Source organism: Peromyscus leucopus, chromosome 8b, assembly GCF_004664715.2.
Source record: "Peromyscus leucopus breed LL Stock chromosome 8b, UCI_PerLeu_2.1, whole genome shotgun sequence".
Classification (NCBI taxonomy): Eukaryota; Metazoa; Chordata; class Mammalia; order Rodentia; family Cricetidae; genus Peromyscus; species Peromyscus leucopus.
Window position 1 is genome coordinate 83,651,499 of NC_051086.1, and position 22,794 is coordinate 83,674,292.

The 22,794-nt window shown below is 38.4% G+C and overlaps 1 protein-coding gene across 1 annotated transcript in view; it reads right to left on the bottom strand.

Moving 5' to 3' along the window:
• The window catches only part of Cep112 (centrosomal protein 112), a 493,364-nt gene that overhangs the window by 280,090 nt on the left and 190,480 nt on the right, over nucleotides 1–22,794 (bottom strand). Inside the window, exon 20 of the mRNA XM_037201522.1 lies at nucleotides 20,407–20,589. Within this exon, the coding sequence (XP_037057417.1) occupies nucleotides 20,407–20,589 (183 nt within the window). The remainder of the gene's footprint in view (nucleotides 1–20,406; nucleotides 20,590–22,794) is intronic.

A 22,794-nucleotide genomic window follows, 5' to 3' on the forward strand; every position in this document is an offset into this window, starting at 1 on the left:
CCATCATTCCTTTACAATTGGTTCTAGAAATTATAAACTATGAGGGTGAATATCAATTGTCCCCAAAGACTCCAAAAGTTGATTTCCCATTACTTTTTGGGAAATTAAACTGTAATACAGCAAATTAAAGAGCAAACAAAGAAATATTTGATAAAATCCAGGAAGGCAATGAAATAAAGTCTTAGGCTGACAGCCAGGCCTGTTTCAGAAAGTAACTTATCCCCCTGAAGTACAATGGTGTGCTAGTTAATTTTTGTCAGCTTGACACAAACGAGAGTCACCTGGGAGGAGACAATTTCACTGGAGAAAACGTCTCCATCAGATTGGTCTGCTGCAGGTCTATGTGGCATTTTATTGATTACTGATTATTGTGGGAGGTCTCAACCCACTGTGAGTGGAGCCACACCTGGTAGGTGGTTCCAGGATATATAATAATGTAGGTGGACATAACCTTGGAAGTGAGCCAGTAAGCAGAATTCTTCCATGGTTCCTGCCTTCAGCTTCTTGACTTGAGCTCCTGCTCCGGCTGCCTCAAGGATGGATCTAATTTGTAAGATGTAAACCTTTTCATCTCCAAGTTGCTTTTGGTCAGACAGAAAGAGTGAATCTAGTCAAAGGAAAAGGAAGACACCATGAATGACAAGTATGATTGCAAGAATGAAAACTAGGAGAGCATGGAACGGGTCTATTAGGTACGCCAAGATGGGTCATTAGAAACCAACCCAGCTCAAAACAGGTACAGCACATCATGTTATCTCCTGTGCCTGGTACAAAAATCTCTTCCTGTGAGTGGCCCGACAGTCATAACACTAAGTCCCACAGAGGGAAATGATGTGTGGACAACTTTTTCAGAATTACAAACTGATATCTAACAATTACTTCTTGTTTTCTGGGTTTGTTGGTGCTAGGGGCCGAGCATGGGGCCTCATGCATGGGAAACAAGTGTTCTACTACCAGCTCCTGTTTTCAGCTTTTTTTCTTTTAAAGAAAGGTCTCATTTTATAGCCCTGGTTGGCCTTGAACTTGCTATGTAGAGCAGGCAGCCTTGAATTCACAGAGATTTGCCTGCCTCTGTCATTTGAGTATTTGTACCTGCTCCTCCTTTTTATAAGCAATCATGCTTTCACTGTGAGTGCAAAGCAGAATGTAAATGTTACCAACATCAACACTGTAAGTGACTAGACAGATAGCAGAAGAGGTCTACAAAACAAGGAACATCTTTCCTGTCCTCAACCTGGATAGAAACCAAGACCTTTGGTCATGGCCTGAAGTTACTAGAACAAGACACAAGTTTAGAACTATTATTTAGTGTAGCTGGAGAGCTTTTTTCTCCGGGTCCCACTAAGTCTCACCAGTCCTGGAGCCCACTTATAAAATAAACACACAGACGCTTACATTATTTAAACTGCTTGGCCATTAGCTCAGGCCTATCATTGTCTAGCTCTTACTCTTATATTTAGCCCATTTCTATTAATCTATACTTTGCCACATGGATCGTTGCTTACTGGTACCTTACATACTGCTTGTCCTGACGGAGGCTCCAGGCAGTCTCCCTCTCTGCCTTCCTGTTCCCTCAATTCTCCTCTCTGTTAGTCCCACCTATACTTCCTGTCTGGCTACTGGGCAATCAGTGTTTATTTATACAGAGTGATATCCAGAGCACTTCCCCTTTTCTTCTTTTTTAAAAAGGAAGGCTTTAAATTTAACATAGTAAAATTAGATACAACAAAACAATTATAAAGCAATAATTACAGTTACAATATTAAAGAAGATATCCTCTTTATCTTATATTTGTGAGTCTAAGGTTCTATATATAACCCATCTTTTATCATAACTGAGGAAATTATAACTATCTAGTCTTTAATGTAGCTCAGTCGGTAGAGTATGAAACTCTTAATCTCAGGGTCGTGGGTTCAAGCCCCACGTTGGGCGCTAGATATTGGTGAAATTATTAAGGTCACTCCATGTAGTTAAATGGAAGACTTATTTAGTGGGTAACTTACAAATGAAGGGATAGGTAGGTGGCGGGTTCTGGAAAAGACACAACACAGTCCGGGGTGTTCTTTGGAGAATTCCCCTTGGTCTACCTCTAGCGTCCAGGTCCAGGAAACAAGAGAGTGTGGCATACACAGTCCGGGGTGTTCTTTGGAGAATTCCCCTTGGTCTACCTCTAGCGTCCAGGTCCAGGAAACAAGAGAGTGTGGCATCCTGATCTCGGGTCTTCAGAGCCCTCCCTTGGCCCCGCCTTGTAGGCATGATAGTTACTGAAGCCTCAGTGGGGGTTGGAACTTCCAGACCAAAGCTGGAATGGCTACCCCCTACAATTTAGCATCACAGTGTTAACAGTAGAAGTGGAAAATCTAATTATAGAATATAGGCAAAGAAGGTTGAACTGTGGGCAGCATGTGACATTTAACCCACTACTTCCATTGGAAGGTTCCAATAATTGTCCAAAGGCATCAAATCAAGACTCAGAGGTATCAGTATATTTTCAACAACAGAAACAAATAAAATCTAACCTAAACAAAAAGCAGTCAGAGAAAGTCTCTTCTGTAGATTTAGACTGGGGCTGCAAGGTTTCTGATCACAAACTCTACTTGGTATGGTACTATTTGAGAGGACAGTAATACTAGGTTGGAGGCTGGAGAGATGGCTCAGCTCTTAAAAGCACTGGCTGTTCATGCAGAGGACCTGGGTTCTGTTCCTGGCACCCTTGTGAAAGCTCACAACTATTCATTACTCCAGTTCCAAGGGTCCAATGCCCTCTTCTGAACTCTGTGGGCACCAGGCACCCACATTATGAGTAGATATACATTCAGGCAAAACACCCATACACTTAAAATAAATAAAAATTATAGAAGAATGAGTCAATAATTTTTAAAAACAGAAAAATTAAATTGGATTAAAGAAAGCTCCCTCCTGGAGGCAGATGAGGTGCTGCAAACAGCTTGCACTAGTTCAACTTCACATACATTGTTCTTCTGGGGCAGTGGTCACAAGCTCCTGCTCAAGACTTTGCTCAGGGGCTGTGGTCTCTTCGACAGTGGCTAGACTGTCTGCCTTCAGCCTCTGATTTAGTCATACTCTGCAAAAATGCAATTAGCAACCTTTCACAAACTGCTCTGAGGGCAGGGCACCCTCATACTTTTGTCCAGGATGTGAAGACAATATATATCAAGTGCTCACGGCTGGTTAATTACTTTAACTTTTCTTATTCAAGTAATAAAATCTTCTGATTACTTATAACACAATCACTGCTAATAAAAGAGCAGTATTTTGCAATTACAAAATGAACTCAATCTCAAACAGGGCCATTTATGATTACAGTAAAAATAACAAAAAATAGGAATAAGAAATCAAAAGCCCCTGCCACTCAGAGCCGTGGGACTTTGTTACAGCTTATGTATTTTCCCCTTTGTGTCATTTTTTATGAGAATAGACATAGCCAAGTTCACACATTAACTTCAGAGGCAGAGCAGAGCAAAGGCTGTGTGTGGGGGGAGTGCACATATGCATGCACACAAGCATGTGTGTATGTTTTCCCTTTGGCCATCAGACATAGCTTCAAACAACCGTCTTATTATTTTACCCCATGAAAGTTAATTTATTGCCTGGAGAAGAGTTAAAGGAGTTCTTGAAGATGATCTCAGACTATGTTCCCTTTGCCAAATAACTATCCCTAATTATAACATCATACCCATTGGACATGGATGAAAAGAACAAGTGACGGTTCTGTGGTACAGCCATTCACCATGACACAGTTGCCACATTTGTCCTCCTGTGGCAACACTTCAATGTATGAGAGTATTATTTCTACACACTGAGCTTAGTTTATGTAGCAGAGATGTACCTAAAAAGTCCCTAAGAAAAAAACGACATCAATGTCCATAATCATAAGCACACCACAAAATTAATGACATGCTTCATACCAGACTCTATTTGAAGACATGAATGTAAACTATTAAGAAAAACTTAAAGTCATGTAGAAGTGCCATTTTTAACATCTAGAAATAATAGCAGAATTTGCTTCTTGCATGACCTTTGTGACCTTCATCATGAGGGACTTTTGTCCCATTGCTTATAGGCATGACAACCTCTGCCAGGAGAAATGATATGAATGTACAATATATTTGTACTTGTTGAAAACATTAAAGGAAGAAAAGTATACTCTTTGATTGGAAGTATAAGTTACAAGAACAGTGCCCACAGCGTGGAAGACAGAATTACCACCTATGCCCATTACTCCCATTTTAAATGGTTTTAACTACCTTTTCCATGGCCCAGAGTGCTGGGGATGCTGTGAATGTGTTGCTCTTATTTGGTTGATAAATAAAATGCTGATTGACCAGTAGCCAGGCAGGAAGTATAGTATAGGTGGGACAGGCAGAGAGGAGAATTCTGGGAAGTGGAAGGCTGAGGCAGGAGGCGCTGCCAGCCACCGCCACCATGAGAAGTAAGATGTAAAGTACTGGTAAGCCACAAGCCACGTGGCATCTTATAGATGGATAGAAATAGGTTAATTTAAGATATAAGAAATGGATAGCAAGAAGCCTGAGCCATTAGGCCAAACCGTTTAAATAATATAATCATCTGTGTGTTTATTTGGGTCTGAGTGGCTGTGGGCCTGGGTGGGACTGGAGATAACTCCAGCAACACCCAGAGAACTTCACTTTTAAAAACTATACTCCACACATTATTTTGCATTCATGCTCCTTTACCTTCCACCCTTAGTGATTAAGTGTATCATAATCTTTTTTTTTTTCCATTTTATCTGTTAACGACTAATCCTACCTAAGAATGCCCTCAATATGGTTTGGATAGATATTCTTTCATTTTTATCTTTTTACTAAAATGGTAGCCAGTAAGCTGAACTCTTTGTTATTTGGTGATTTAATAAACATGTTCTGCATATTTTAGAATTCTGAGGGTTTACACACTATAATATAGAAAGAAGCAAAGCTCAGAACTAAAATAATTTCTTCAGAATTCTTTAGTTTATGGATTTAGGTTCATCCATTCACTGACTAAGCATCAATACTTAGGCCAGGTTCCCTAGGAGGTGCTCATGATGTGAAACAGAGAAGCTGTAGTCCCTCCTCTGGGCTATGTAAGCAGCAACATCACGGCAGATATGGGCTCCCTTCGTCTTTGTCGTTTACACTAGAGCCTTCGTGAAAGCACAGAGAGACAGACATAGTGAGCACAGCCACGCTGCAACCCAGCAAAGAACATTAGCCAAAGCCCGGAGTCAACTGTGGCTTCTCCAGGAGCACAGCAAGCTATAGATGCATCCTCTACACCCTAGCTGAACGGATAGGCTGCCCCTCTGAGCAAAGCTACCCTGGCTTTGCTGCAGTTCTTACTGATTGTGAATCTGCCTTTATTAAGTGTCATTCGCAAGTGTTTGCTGAGGCTACTGTCTACAGGAGGAGTTTTGGGTAGAAGGTAAACAGAAGTAAAGAAAAATTGCTAAGATCCTCTCCAAGTTTACATGGAGAATAGGCAAACATCTTACCACAAACACAAGTACAAACGCTAAAGTGCTATAACACTCGCATCTACTGTGGTAGAGAATAGTGCATGGTGCTGGGAGGTTAACCACAGGGCCAGGCCATGCAGCATAGTATGGGCCATGCTAAGGAATTTGGGGTTTATTCTAGATAGAGGCAACAAGAGCATTTTACTTGAAGGAGTTTTCTAATCCAATTTATATTTCACAAACAATAATTTTGCTGCTGTGAGAAGAACAAGAAAGAAATAAAATTGGGAGATAAATGTGAATGTTTAGACTAGGGCAATGTATAGAAGTAAATGGACAAGAGACCTATGTGGGGGTCTGAACCTATAGCACTTATCAGTCAGTGGATTAAGAGAAAGGAAAAAAATCAAGAAAGACCCAAGGTCAGCTTCAGTAGGGGTACACAACCATGCTTCCCCACAGACACAGTAAGGTAAGGAGTCAAGGCTTCAGCTCTGGACGGGAGGTGCAGACTGGAAGATGTCTATGAGCAAGCTAAGAGGATGCAAAGGAGGCTAAGAGGGTGCCAAAGGTGGCCAAGCAGAATGTCAAGGGTTGGAAGATATTTGAAATGAGAGATGGGCAATTAATTTGAGGTTTTAGCATATAGCTGTTACTTCAGATCAATGAAATGCTGGTGACCACTTACTGGAAGCAAGAGAGAAACAGTGAAGGGCTTGGATTCCAGCACCGAATGATGGAGAAACTAGTGGCAAAAATGAACAACAACAACAACAACAAAAGATGAAACAGAGGAAGTAGCAGGAAGACTAGGGCTTAAGCAGCAGATTCAGGAATCAGTGGGTAGGACAAGGGTTAGTGGTGCGCCAGTGGAGATAACCGAGGCTCAGGAGAGGGCAGGGCAAGGCGGTGGAGTTGTGGTGCAGTGAAACATGGCACCAAAGAAGGGCTAAAGGCAGAGCAGTGAGGCTGCACCATGAGAATGCCACACCAGTGAACACCGTGTGTCTGCAGAACGTGAGTCAGGTCAGAATGTGTTCCCTGGGAACTGTGCATGGAAGAGTTTTGTTCCATGCTTTCTTCTAAGGAGAAAGAGGGGAAAAGAAAATGAAACATTCTATAATCTGTGGCAGCCCATTGATGGGCATCTGTACAAGTTTTCCCAGAGGGTTTATGCTTTGCTAATTTAACATTATGCATCAAGAATTTGTCCTAACTGTGGTTTATAGTAAATTTATAGTTAAAAATGGATGCTCTATTTTTAAGACCATGGAAAATATTGCAGAATTATTTACTATATATCATCAAATGGTACCAAATAGTCTAAGAAAATGGAAAAAAACCCACTTTTTATTCTGAGAAATAGACTGCAAATTACCAATGGAACACAGGTACACATTTTCATGAGAAAATTTGTTAATGGATAATTATTTATCCCAAGTGACCACTAGAACATTAAAACATAATCAATTTTGACTTTAAAGTCCATTTGAATCTACAGTCCACGTTGATAATTATCTTAAATTACTTCCTTAGTTACTTAGCTGTTTGGCTCAAGGAACTATTTATTATTCAGTAGTATATGGAACAAAAACAATGTTAGAATCTGCTTTCACAAATGGCTTCTTTTCCAGATCAGTACTCAGATGAGAAGAACTATTTAATGCAAAGTAAGTGTTTGAAATTTGTTTTCCCTTTAAGGATAGCTGGAGCTAATAGATTTTACTTCATTAGCCTGAAATATGCCTGCACATATGAACAGGGCAAGAAGACTGTAGTAACTAACAGAGAGGTTCAGCCTCCAAATCCTCCTTGTCAAATCTAAGAGATTCCAATCAGCCAAACACCTCGATAATAGTCATGGGACTGCTGTTTTAATTAGCTGCTGATATTTTTGACTAAGAATCTCAGATGATGAAACTGTTTTTCCTTGTATTGAACCAGCTTGGCCCAGACTAGCCTGTCCCGCAGTGACATGTATGTTGAATACAAATCAGACAGCACAGCTTTAAATCTGTGTTGCAGCTCTCATTTCCAATTCGAGAACTGTACCATAATCATAAGCTGCTGGTGGATGAAAGGGAATCAGCTCTCTGAATATTAGCTAATGCCACATTTGCAAGTCCTGAAGAGATCTGTGCTGTTAAAAAAAATAGATCATTTCGCGTGAACCTATATATATGAATTGCTTTGTACTGCTCAGCTGATAGAAGCAATGCCTGTGCTGGGATTAAACCCTTTTCATCATAAAACCTCATCTGGTTCGGAGTCCAAGTCCATCAAACCTTTTCCCTTTAAAGTCCCGCCTTTGATTCTCCATCAATTTATTCAAACCGCAGCTGGGTGGCTGAAAACGAAAGGACAGCATCATTTAAACCAACCATGTTCCCAACTTGAAAGAAGGGCTATAATTAAAAAAATGGGCATAAAAGAATGGAAATGGGATAATATTTTTTAATGGTAGTTCAAAGGCCGACAGATGTCAAAGCCTTTGAAGATGTCAGTACACTGAGCAAGAAGTTGCCATAAAAGAGCTCGCCTAAGAGGTGAAGCGGCTTTTTAATGGCTGCAGAAACCCTTGCAGACACATCCTTGTGTTTTTAATTTGTCAGAGCTTCTGCAGTATTTTCAGATTAATGACACATGATGATAACTGCATAGCAGACATATTTTTATACTTGCTTAAATGAATAGTTTATTTCACATTCTTTCAGAACTAGATAAGAATAAGGACACTTTGCTCTAGGAAGTCCCAAACTCTTCTGATTGCTTCACATATTTATGCTAATTTTGTGGGACTGGCTCAATTCAGAGTGGCTATTGCTGCCAGCTTTTGTTCTTTAACAGTCGGATTGATTGTAACATTACAGTTCACATGTGGTAGTTGGGATGTGTTCCACCACAGCTTCGTTCTTTTCATGCACTCGGAACAATATGTGCCTGAATAATTAATTTGTGCACCAAGTCATGTCAAAGCAAATTAATGTTTAAAAGCATTCCAGAGCTCAATCTAAACAACCACGGGCTGCCTTGGGGTTCTGAGGAGAAAGAGGCAGGCGCACAGGAGAAAACACTGCAGCCGCAACTACAATGTGACCTCACTGCCTACTTACAAAGAAAGAGCTGTAACTCTGAGAGGGAAATGCTGCTGAACACTCTACTAACGTTCGGAGAGGAGGAGGGCTTTGAGCATCCACTCATCTACAGGGTTCTGACATGTCAATTGGATTTGTTCTGTAAAACTGCCCTCACAATATTTATGAAGGTTAGCCACAAAACTCTAGTGAGTGTAGCAGAAACTTCTCCCACCAATGGGAATGCCTGTAATTTATATCCACTATGCTGTGCAGGTGAGAAAGAGTTCCTGGGTGTTGCCGTCAGATGGATTTGGGTTCAAATCCTATCTTTTCATATACGAACAACTGTTTGGACTTGCCTTCCCATCTGTGAAAATTGAGATCACAGTGCCTCCTCCCAGAACATGTGGGGCAGGGTTGAACATACTATATATGTTCAATTCCCATTCTCAAGCTAAATAACGTACAGGAAAAATTAGGCCATTTGAAGTGGAAAATGGGTGTATCTCTATATACAACAATATCATATTTTAATGAAAATATTCATCTTTATAAAGCAGATTTTGAAATTTCCCACTGCCCCACAACTGGCAATTTGTGAACACTATCATTGTTTATGCTAGAATCCCACATAGCTATAGCTAGGCAAACCCTACAGTACACAACTTGGCTTTGACAGCCAAGCCCTGCAGTGACACTCAGGGTAGCTACTCTGCAGACAGGGTGCCCAGGTAGGGACTGGGGCACAGCAGAGGGACTAGCATTCTCAAGCAGAATGAAGCTGCAGACTCTTGAGCTAGAGAGCTGAACCAGTGTGTTCCAACCCGAGGGAGCAGAAAGCCCATTGCTTAGCCCTTAAGCAGTTGATCAAGCAGCTTCCCATCTACAGACAACCACCCCCCCCCCGCGCGCGCGCGCGCGCGCCCCCACGCACGTGCAAGTTTTCTGTGATAGGGAAAATTTGAGGGTGATTTTCCCAAGGGCCTGTTTTCTTCTGCCATGTCTCTATGTGACTGGTGATTAGCCTTGGTGCGACTCCAAACTGGGTAAGCTTCCTTAAAGCATCTCCCTGTCTTGTCTGCACTTCCCTACTACCGGCCTCCCTGTCACCCAGCTTCAGATGCCCAAGCCTCTGGACAGAGCTCCAGTTGGCATGCTCCTGGAGATGACCACTCTGCAAATCCCTCGGCCTTCTCCTTTTTTCTCTTCTCATCCACCTAGCTTCATTTTCTAGTATAATGGGTTTCAGCTTATGAGAAGAATTTAATTTAAAAAATGTTAAACATGGCCTCAGCAATGGTTTATTCTCATTCCCAGTTCAATGTTCAGATTTTCACTTCAATGAGGACTTCCCCAATTCTGTAAGGCCTGCTCTATCATCTGACTAGAAATGCAGAGAGATAACGATGGGTTAGCCATCTATCTCATTTGTAATGCTTCCTCCGTTTGCTAAATTGCCTGGCAAGGACCCTCACAGAAGGGCTTCCACCCAGCCCGGGCTGACCTCAGCACCTCTAAGATTGTGCTGAATGTTCTCCCCCGGGCCTTGGCTCCTCAAGCTCTAGCTTGAAGGGATATGCAAGAAAAGCCTGCTAGAACTGAATTTGTACTTACTGGGTGATTCTGGCAGTCAACCACATTCATCCAGGGGAGCCTTTCTTGCTATCAACTTGAGCAGTTTCCTGTGGCCCTGAAGACTTACTGCTTTCCAAAGCAACAGTGGGACTGAGGAGGTTGGGTGGGGTGTTCACGATGCTCCCTACACCACTAACATGCCTACCTGCAATCCATGGCCTACTCAGTCACTAATGGCCCAGGTTGTTTCACTCATGAGCCTTGTTTCATGGCTCTTTACAGGACTCCTTAATCTCTCAATCCATGTCCACCTGCAGAATTATGGGAGGCAGCTTCAGTCTTCATAGGCTGCTGCTCATCTGGTACAGTAGTCTACTTCTGTTCTACTCCCACAGTTGGAAATAAATAACCTATTATGGGGAAGGTTATTTAAAAATATGTGTCCATTTCAAATCCCCACATCAATCTAGGTGTCAGGCAGGAATTTACAGTTTAGTAATTATTTGCTCTAGTTTCTCTCCCTCTCTCTTGACATTTTCTCTCTTTCTATTTCTCACCTTCTCTTTACACACTGTATATCTCCTGATTCTCTTCTGCCTCTATCACACTGGGATCCATAACAATCCATGCTTGTGACCCCAATCTATTTCTAATGGCGATGGAGAACTTTCTTTTGAACATTAGTCCTATATGTCCACATAACCAGTGGCATCAATACCTAGATGTCTAGTGACACATCAAACCATAGCTCTAGGTCTCTCCACTCTCCCTCACTGTCTTATCTACTGTCTCTATGACACTGCCTTAATGAGACTATCACCATCATGAGCTTGACTCCACTTAGTAACCCAGTCTCAAACTCACTATCACAACAAGCCTAGAGCCTGGCAGAGCAGACAATGAAAAAATCTTAGGAGGATAATTAATAACATTGATGCCAAAGGAAAATTCTATATTCATCATTTTGGCTAATGTTTATATAAAAAACATAGAAATAAACTTGAGGTACTATTCTTTGAGGAGTGATAATTCTATAGCTTTTATTGGGACTTCATGGTTTCAATATGAATCCATACTAATGTGGTTTCTAAGAGAAATAAGAATAGATAATGACTGAAATTTTGCGAAGACGTACTCTTCATATTTCTGAATTGAACTATTTAGCTTTCACAGTGCTTTGCAGGCTGCAAGGGGAGAAAAGACATCAGTGGACTCACCCAGCACTGGACCCTTCATACTGCAATACCAACATGCCAGGCAAGACTGTCGCCTGGGATAACAGCGGCACAACTGCTATGCGATAATTAACCACTAATTGATCAGATGTGAAGCCTGCTACTTGGGCGGCATTTAATGCCTGGCACTGTAATCCTGGTCAAAAGCCCAAGGCTGGGCTTTGCTAAGTGGTCAAATTGTCAAGTGGTTTGACATACTTATAAACACAGACCCTGGGATTGTCACAACCTCTTTCAGAGCAGCTTCTTTGTATAGGAACAGCAATCAATGGAGAGATGACTATCTAGTCAAAGTGTTGAGAACAAGATCCTGAGCGCTCAGCCTCTCACAGGACATCCATATCAACCCCACCACCAAGGCTTGGGAACATCGTGGGAAAGGAAGCAGAAGGAACTGAAGGCTAGGGCAAGTGCTATGAAATGATGTCTTTTGGACAAGGCTATTGCAATCCTGAACTCACAACAACAGTGGTTACCTGCACAAGAACTATACAAGATCAAGACAGCCAAAATTCCAGCATAGGTGGAGTACATGTTCTCTAGTCGCCACCCCTTACTGAGGAGATATTGGCAGTATTGTTTCTAGAGGTGGGGAAGTCATTCTTTGAGGGCTACTGATAGGTTTCCCATGTTCCAATGGATGACCATACACCCACACACATCTGGGCAGCACTAATTGGACTTAGTGTGTGTATGTTTATGTATATACACACAGCGTAAAATATGTGTGTGTGTGTGTGTGTGTGTGTGTGTGTGTGTGTATGTGTGTGTGTGTGTTGTTGGGAGGGGATGTGCTGGGTGTACATGCTGGAAGTTGGAGGGGAGAAATGATGTATATGATCATATTTCATTATATAAAATGATTGGAAATTCTCAAAAATAAAGAAAAAAAGCATCCACAGTATTGGTGACAATTTTTTTCTTACATGCCACTAGAAAGATGTTCCATGTTTTACCCAAAAATTGAAACATCTGCACAGTTAGTTGGGCTGACTATAATATGAAGTGTAGAACACCCCACATTTTAAATCTGCAGCTTTTATTAAATGCCATCTTATGTAGTAATCTAAGGAACTGAGGAACAAAAAGTCTTCAAGCCTTGTCCTCTACTTTTCTTACTGTATATCCCAGCCTGGCTATATTTGGAGCTATCAAATCATTTGTCCAATAAGTGCACATAATATTCACATTTCAAGTATTTGTTTTTTCAGACAACACTAATAACACATACATTTTGCATATTAAATTGCAGATTTGGAAATAGTAAAACAAATAAGGTAAATAATAATTGCTAATATAAGACATTAAGATAAACCAATAACCTAATTTGTTTTAAACTTTTCAAAGATTTGTAACTTTCAGATTTTCCTACTGGAAAATTCACTTGTTCTGGGATTGGGCCTGGACACACTGTGGGCTCTCTGCTCTCTGAAATCTCCTTTTCATTCAGAGGTCACTGTATTTTTGTTGTTGTTTTCAAGACAGGGTTTCTTTGTGTAGCCCCAGCAGTCCTGGAGCTCACTCTGTAGACCAAACTGGCCTTGAACTCACAGAGAGCCACATGCCTCTGTCTCTAGAGTACTGGGACTAAAGGCATGCACCACCACTGTACTACTGGGAAGATGCACAAACATGTCTAGAGACTGGTACTACACTACAACTGTCCCTACAAACAAGGAAAAAGACTTAGATTCAGCTTCTTAGTGCCTCAGACTTTATTCTCTGAAATACCGTTACTTCATATTCAAATAGTACAAAGACATTTAGGCTTTGATTTTAAATCTAAGGGGAAAAATACAAATGAACTAGAAAAACAACATATGGTCAAATCCTAGAAGACTAATTGTTAATATCTCCTAATGTCTTATCGCTTTTTCCAATTGTTTAATATACAAATATCTAAAAATATTAGAAGGTTCAGCAAATTGAATAATTACTAAAACAAGTGAACTTTTAAAAGTTGTAGTTTACTGTTTGTTTCAAATCTTCAAATTTCAACTCATTAATACTGATTTCAGTACTTTAGGTTTAATAAGACCTTCTTTATTGTTTAACAAGTTTTTACTGAGGAAACTATTTTTTCAAATACTTTCTGTATGAAACATTAAACTAATTTGAAAGAAGAAGCATAATTTTCCTGCAGTGCCCTGCTTTCCTCTTCAAATATGAGTATAAGTTCTCCTTTACATCAATTCTGTCATTTTTGTCATAAAAATGGCTCAGTTGTTAAATATCATTCATATCATGCAACCAGGCATGATTCCAATTAGTCCAGAATAGAACTCAATGACAGCATAATAAGCTCCCATTTGCCAGCGCTTTGAACATTTGATGATATCATCATTTTGCCAATCATTTCTTGCACTCTGGCTTCAACTTCTCTGTCATGAAAAATTACCTCAACTCTACAAATGAAGACCTCAGGGATGTCCCTTACAGAACTGATGGGGTCAGAAATCCAAAACTGGCTTTTCTGAGACATCAAGGACATTCACCCACAGTGATCTCACTGAGACAGAGGTGAGGAGCAAGAGCGCTGCACTAGAGATAACTAGTTGCACTTCCCTACATCAGTGTTGTTCTGCACACAGAGACAGAGAGACTCACTGCAGTAGACAGCCAGTGGAGGCCAATGGCCTTAGTCCATTAGGACTTTCCAGCAACACTGAGGAGGGCCGTCACTGAAAGAAACATAAACTCCAAGTGCTCAGAGTCTCAGCATAGGAGACAAAGGCCAGGACTCTCTCCCAGACTGGAGAAAGCTTCATGTACAAGCCTGTGCATTTTTTTTGTCATGTCCAAATTGTTTCAGAAACTTTTTTTGAGGATGCTCTGACGTAAAACAAACAAACATTGAATTAAGAGTAAGGAGCCCTGTTTGCTAGTTCTGTGACCTTGGACAAGGTGATGATGTCCTTAAATCCCAAGTTCCTTATCTACAAACTGAAATAATTAAAATGTGGTCATCTCTAGCTGACCTTCCTGACTATATCATTATTATTGGGCACTTAAGACATCAGCTATGAATAATGCCTTCATGTGTGTGGTAATACAACCTATATTCAATGACCTCTGCTTCCTTGCTGAACTGTTTTGCCACTACAGAGGGATCCTGTTCTACTCTGTATTTAAACTGTCTCCAGCATTTAATTAACTCCTTTTCAAGAACAATTTTAATATTTCCAAAGAAACCCATTAAGTACAATGAGAACAAAGGAAAGATTTTTAAAGCAGTCATTATTAGTTGATACAAGGTTGTTAATTCAAAAGGAATACTTTATACATTCTTATTTAGAAGATTTCTCTTTAAATGAATATTCTTTATCTAAAAGTGGACCACATACCATAGCATGTGGTTTCCATGGTAACTAACCCATTTTAAAAATATGCACAGAACTACAGATACACTGTATAATTCTTCTAGGAATGGATCATTCTTAGAAAAATAAATTACTTGTTTAAGCGTGTAATTTTGCTTAGACTTCCCTTTTCCATGATGAAGATTAAGATGACTCATTTATGTTTGTACATTGTAAGGCGAACAATTTTAGAATTATAATGGAAAAAGAAATATGGAAAATTTTCAAAATTGTAAGATTTTTATCTTTATTTGAAATGATACCCACTTATATTTCTGCCTCATTAAATTCATAATAATAGCTATACATTTTAATTTGTATAACATACAACTAACACAAACATATTATTAAAATCCTTGTAAAAGAAACCACTGTTAGATACAAATAAAATGAGATCTTCCTATCAGTATATCTATGTCAAAATATAAGGGGGACTTCCCACCACTTCCACTTGGAAAAATCTATATGATCTAGGATGGCATTAGAAAAATATGGAATTTTCCCCACAGGCTTTTAAAAAATGGCTTAGTTAGGAAATCTCTACTTATGCTTTAAAAGTACAGAGAAATAGGGCAGTTAGATAATGACAAAATCGAAAGCAGCAGATCATTGTAATGAGTTTTATCAGATAGCTTCCCCAAAAGTCCTGTTTTCCTTTTGCAAATCAAAGTGAAATGTGAAAAATCCTTCCCCCCCCCCCCCCCGACTCCCCAGCCTTCTGGTGCCTGGAAACAACTTCATACACTGTCCCCAAATCCTCTTAACACTTAGAACACACTTACTTCTCCTCCACTTTCCCTATAATACAAACAGCTGCGTATGTCAGGGACAACTATCCAAGTGTGGTGTGTACACAGCTGGAGCACCAGGCATCTACTCTGGTGTGACTGTCTCTAGAGGAGGAGGTGAAGAACAGGCAGGGGACAGTTTGGCAGCTGTCTCCTTAAGTTAGGGAAATAAAGAATCACATAGCTTGGGTTTTCTAAGCAATTAGTTTGGTGTGACCCAAAGAACTAAAAATCTTTACTCCTTTAGAATATGGAAAAAACAATAGATACTAATGATGAAATACTTTGGTCATTTTAGCACAGGTATAAATATCTTTTATTCCTGGAATGGATTACCATGTGATTTTACTCCCATAGTTTTGTACAGTCAATTTAGAGAACAGAATATAATGCAAGATAGAAAAGCATTTGGAAAGTAGATAACTTCTAACCTACTTACAGACTCAGCCATGTTTAAATTGTTACTTCAAAATATTTTACTAGAATTCAGGCCCACCCATAAAGTGACAGTGCTAGAATTTGGTAGATTTGTCACTCAAAATGTACTTTCATATAATTTATAATGTCTCAAAAGTTAGATCTCTTAAATTAGCTTTGTTCTCTGATTTGAGAACAATAAAATTCTTAATAAATTAAAATGAAATTTAGGCTCATTAATATAGAGAATATTACTTACATTTTGTGAAAATGCTCAAAGATTCTAGTATTTCTCCGTCTGATATTTGAAATGTTTAATATACAGAAAACATTACCAGTTTTATGTCACCATTCATTATACTCAGTCTCATATCATAAATTTATACCAACATGAGAATTAGGGAGAAAAGTTATGGCTTGTCTCCTTGTAATTAGAATCACACATGTCACCACTTCCCTTCTTGCCTTGGCTTCTAGCAAGCTCACAGGTTAACCTCACACTACCTATGGAAACTTTTACAAGTGTCGATGTTCTATGTGACTAACATCATCTAGAGCTTAATTATTATTTTTGATCATAAAGTACAAAGTTACTATAAAATGTTGCCTTTAGCCATTTTTGAAAGTATTAGCTATACAAAGAAAAGTCAAACATTTTTTGATAGAGAAATGCTATCTAAGCATAAAGACTGTGTCCACAAGTAGGTGCACCAATAATGATTGGATTACACATATTGTTTAATTAACCTTTTGAAAACCTTCAAAGAGTTATAGTAATGCTTAATTCATTGCAGTACACAAATCCAAATTATAAATAGGAATTTATAGGTTGTGCTCATATATGAAAATTAATAGAAAATACAATGCTGTTAGAACACAACTTTTAAAAGTATAAATATCTTCTCAGGAAAGTTTTTAAAGTAAAGGTCTATAAATTTTACATTTTAGAATGTGCAATAGGTACAGCTTCTTAAAGTGAATAAAGCAAAATTAAGTTGATTTATCTACTTACTATGCAAAAGTTGTTTGATAATGATTAGAATCATGACTGTCCATTTAAGATATTAAAGACTTTCAATATGCCAATATTATACAAAATCCATAGTGCACATGTAAGTGATAGATTTAACATATTTTTGGACATTGCTAATAACTTTCTCCAAGGATGCTGTCCTGAGGAGGGCTCATAGTGGCTACCAGTTTCCATGACTCCTTGATCTGTTTATCCTGCAACAGGTCATATAGACCTTCTAAGGTGGTGACATCACCTCTGGGGTGGGTCACAAGGGCTCCACAAAACTGTCTTTTGGTATTCACATACACCTCTCATTCAGGCCATGCACAGATAAGAACAAGAAATCTCGACAAGGTTCATCATCCTAAACTGACAACTGACAACCACAAGTTAAGGAAACTTATATTTTATATTTCTTCCAATTTAACATAATAAATTCATAGTGTGACAATACAAAAGCAAAATAAGAATTACATATAGAACTGCCATACTAGACAAAGCTTTGTAAGATGACATTTATAAATTTTCTTTATATTAAAATATGATTGAATCAATTAAATCATTCTTCAATTTCATTAGAGAGTATTGGTAAATAAAGAATATTTGAGAAAATCAAGGATTTCTACATGTGTTGATTTCTATCAATCTGGTTATTTTTTCTAAAATATGATCTTAGACAGACCCAGACTGAACTTGTTAAACAATGTGCCTTTTAGCAAATATAATTATCACACAATAAGATATCCTGATGCTAAAAAGCATGGAAAAATAAAACAAATACATAGAATAATTAGTTAATAAATGAGGTCAGTGGCTAACTGTCCTTAGATGTATTATGGGTGCTATCATTATCTTAGAAAAGGGGAATAACGAGGATAAAATCTAATTTGTTATAATTATAATCATATTCACCAAGAGGAAGTTCTAGTTGGCAAGACTTACATTGCAAAGGGTAATGGTTGTCTTTCAGCATATAATACACTACACATCTGAAAGAAGCTGAAATGACTTAGTTTGACTATTATCCTCATTATCAGGGTCTGATGGAAGAGGAGAGCAGCGAACAAAGCCACGCTATCCTAAACAGACACTGCAGTGCCGCTCTATAGCTAAGGACTGAAGGTAGTCTTTCTTACAAAATGGCCTCCAATGCTAAAGTGGATGAGCCAAATGTTAACTGAAAATCAAATCTTTCCAGAAATAAAAAATATATATACAATGTAATACCTAAGATATATGTGTTTTTTTTCTGCATCAAACATCACAGTAATTTTTTAATCTGTTTTGAAAAACACCAAGCTATTACGTGTATTTCTAATTTGTGAGTGGAATTCAGTACTTCAAAGGTATTATACATTAAATTTTTAGGCCACAATCATGAAAAGACATAATATAAAAATTTAGGAGCTACCTGAAGGAAACTGAGTTAATATCCTCAGTGAATCACCATAGACACAAATTATTAGTATTTTGGTTACACAAGATAAAATTTTTAAAACGTAGTTACTAATAAAAGTTCTTTAAAATTGTATTCTCCAAACACAGCTAGGTAACAATGTGTACCAAGTTATATTCATTTTGCTTAGGAATGAATGGAGTCCGAGTTTGCATTGCTTACTGGCATTCCCATGACAGCAATCCCAATTAGTAAAACGCTCTAAGAAAGACACAAAATATGAGAGATCTCCTAAACCAAAGATGTCACAGAGTCTTCATAGTTAATACTGTGCTGAGCATAAACCCAGGGAACAGCCATATTGGACCATCCTGTGGTTGAATTACATATAACAGTTCTAAAATTTCCCTTTTGTTATGATCAGATGGACCGCACCCTACATGGCAGATACGGCATATGCAAAATCACAAAGATTTCCTATAAATTTGGCCTCCAGTGTGTCGGCTTTCTACCACAGCACCAAAATAGTGGGCATTTAAGCAAACTAATGGATTTTATTGTATCTATTATGTGATTTTTCTATGCAAACAGATCCTACACTGACCCAGACCTCAAGTCCCTTATGGGGAGACAATGGTAAGGTTAACATTACATATGAAGAACATGTTCGAAAATATTCTTTAAAAAATCATGTGACTGAAAATTAAAAGAGCAGCATATATTTTCTAAAGGTTCTAACAAAGTTATTAGCAAAAATACAATGAATATTGTTAGAAACCATATGATTATTTTGGGGCCATGCGTACTACACTAATCACCTTTTAGTAAGCATATAACCATAAAACAATCAAAACATACTTCCCCCATAAACAGATATTATTGACAGAAAATCTGCACCAACTATACTCCTATTGCACCAGTTACTCTGAAATAAAAGACAAACCAAGGTCAAATGAAAAACAACCAAGTCCCATGCTTTGCCTTACCGCCACTCGCTCGCCACTCAAAAATTAACATTTTCTTTAATTAGGAATGTTTTGATGTTTAGGTAATTACAAAATGGCTTAAACACATACCATAACAAAAGCTTTATTTTCCTATTTGGAAATTATATTATTTTAGAAGGAAGGATAATCAAGGCTTATCTGTGGTATGGTTAGCATGCTTGGGTTTCAATGGCAAAAGAGGTCTTTAGACCTAGTAGATGATATGGTTTTATTAGAAAAGAAAATTATCTTTTTATTGTTGTCAATTGCTCTTAAATTTTTCTTTAATAAAATTTCACAGCAATCTGCTCAAGAGGATATACTAAAGGCCCTTGATAATATATACCCTAAAGAATGTATTGTACCACAAAGATACATACCCAATACGATTTTTTTCATCTGAAATTTATAAAGATAATTTTCCATGCTGACAGTGCACATTTCATCCATAAGTTTGAAGAGTCAAATGCTACCACAGCTGGGGGTTATTCTGCCAAATGGCTTCCAACAGGGACCACAGAGATGGAGGCTAGGAGGCATGTGTGTGTGCATGCAGGAAAAAGCAACAGACCTGATGGGAAATAGCCTTTCTCTGGAGTCATTTTTATCAATTACCATCCAAGCAAGCTAATCAAACATAGAGTCTCATGGAAAAAAAAGCAACAATAGGCAAGAAAGCAAATATTAAAGCAGCTGCTTGATTGCCTTCAGAGATTAAAACAAAAAGCCAGGGGTGAGGCTAATATATTTCTTAGGGATTTTCTAAGGCTGAGGGGAGGGGTAAGGGGCATACCTTTAAAAAAAATCATGAAAGGAACTGAGACAAGATTATAAAAAAGGGACCAAGTTATAGCGCGCCATGGGATTTTTAATCTGGCTACCTGTGGTTTCTGTAGTTAAAGCCTTATTCATCCTCCAAACAGGGGGGTGGGCAGGGGGGGAGAAAACAAAAAAAAAATCACATTTATATGTCAGTTTTGCAAATGATCAAACAGCGTGCATCAAGAAGAAGAAAACATGAAACGCTGATGACTTTTTAAAGATAGACACCCGTTTTAGCAAATATTATTGATAATTACCTGTGCATCTCGTTTCTTGGACTCTTGAATTTGATTTTCGTGCTCCATATTGGCAGCGCGAAGCTGTTTCTCCAGGTTTTCCATTTCCCGTTCATGGTCCCGGACTAGGCTATCCTTCTCTGCGTTATGCTGCTGTAATAGGTGCGTCTTCTCCTGTTCATGCTCCAGCTTCAGCTCTACTATCTGATTGGACAATGAGGAGGACAGTTCATCAACAGAACATCCTTGTCGTCATGACAACTCATGTACAGCTTAATTTTTCTCTAATTTGTCCAAGTTGAAAATTTTATTTTTGCGTCATTATTACCTCACCCTTAAAATACCTTCATTTAATGGGGAACATTTTATCTAAAACTCCTAATATTCAAGACACTTGTCATATTCAGGAAATCCTTTGCAATCTGTTGACACTAATGTCTGAACACTGAAAAAATTTACATTGAATGCTAGGTATTTCTTCCCCAAGAATTGGGTATTGCGATCAGCAATGGTTTTAAATGGTTAATAGTCAGTACACTTTGCTTTCTGCTTGAATATATATACATGTAAAAAGCAGCAATTAAATCGATCAGTTCCCTTTATGATTTTCCAATAAAAGATCTGAGTTAAATATGCATCTGGATTATTGTATATACAGTTGTCTTTTAGAAATAAAATGATAAATTTCAAAGCTCTATTATCTTTCTGTCAGCTACGGTATACCAACATAAACAGATGTTATGTCTTCCAGAAGGACACCTGCTGTGCCGCAAGCCTGCGCCATGATTTCATAAAAAGCATTCTATTCTCAGGATCCTTTCCCAGTCCACTCCACACTGGAGACTGTGACCTTGGCCAGTCTTAGCCTCTCCCTGCTAGACTGAATGGCAGCCTGAGACCAAGGGCCTGGTTGCCGAAGCTTTGATACTAATCCTCCCAGACTGTGCACAATGGCACCCTACCTGGCCTGCAAACTATAGCCAGCCAGGCTGTCTTTGAAGCAGGTGATGAATAGGGGACTGCAGGAAGCCAGCTTCCCCAGTGAACTCCAGGCCACACAGCTGCTAAGAACAGTCACTTGGATTTTTCTTCAGTTTTGGTGGATTTCGGGGAGGGGGTGCTGTTATTTAGAATATGTTGTGTTATTTTCGGCGTGAGAATCCATCTTCAAAAAAGCTAACAGTAGGAGCCTGCTCCAAATCGATCTTGTTTCCTGCAATGAATCATCAGACTACCTTATCTTAAAGCTATAGCAGTCATTTCTCCAGGAATGCACATAGCACTAAATCTCAAAAGTCATTTTCCTATGAAATGCAAAGTTTTCAGTCCCTAATTGCAAATCAAGAATCAAAACATAAATTAAGTTTGTTTTAGATTAGAACATATGTTTAAAAATACTTAAGAGTTGGAAAATCAATAATAAATTTATAATCATTCATAAATATGCTATACTATTTAGAAGAGATGTATGCTAATGCTTGATCATACCCACTTTTATAAGTATGTTACAATATATAAATTATATGGAAAACATGTTTTTTTCATCTGAGGCCAAAGATGTATTTTAGTGGATTCATTTAAAATTTGGGTGTTTGCCCCTATATTATTCCAATGTTATCAGTAAAGAGAAAAAATAGTGTTTTTTTTAAATAATATATACTAAGTACATCAAGTACTAAATAAAATGTTGGGTTTTTTTATTATTTAAAATAAGTAGATGTTTTATTCTGTGATTCACACAACCATAATACTAATCCCAACTGAAAAGAGAAATTAAAACTGACCATTATTAGAGCCGATTTTCAGCAGCTAACTGTATGAATTATTGAACTGGAGTATCATTAGTTCTTGGACACATTATTATTTCTACTCAGTATTATAATATCAAGTATCATTATAATAAAAATTTAAAACAATAATAATTATTCAAGCACATTCTCCAATGAAGAGAAGTGGAAAGAGACATAGAAAGTTCTACTTGGGTCTGTGAGAACTTTTTAGAAATTGGGAGAATGGGTATGACTTAAAGTTGATAGAAGGCAAAATATTTATAAGTAACTAAATCACTTGGGACTAGAAAGGAAGAATTAGAGGATATTTTCCTCCAAACCTATGCCAAGAAGTAGGAGTGAGGCCAGGGTAATAATGTCCAATTGTATACCCTCCCTTTATTTTACAACAGTTTTGCATACAGTGTACTGGGATTATATTCACCCCATTACTCTCTGGTATGTCCCCTTCCTTTGCTTCTGAACGTTGTCTTCTTCCCACCTAGTCCCCAAGTTGCCACATTAGAGAAAATGACATCACTTCCTTCAGCAACCATTTACAGTCATTAGCTCCTTAGGAAGAGACGGGACACATGGCACCTCCTCTATTCATGACGGGAAGTTCGAAGGCCAGTCCTGT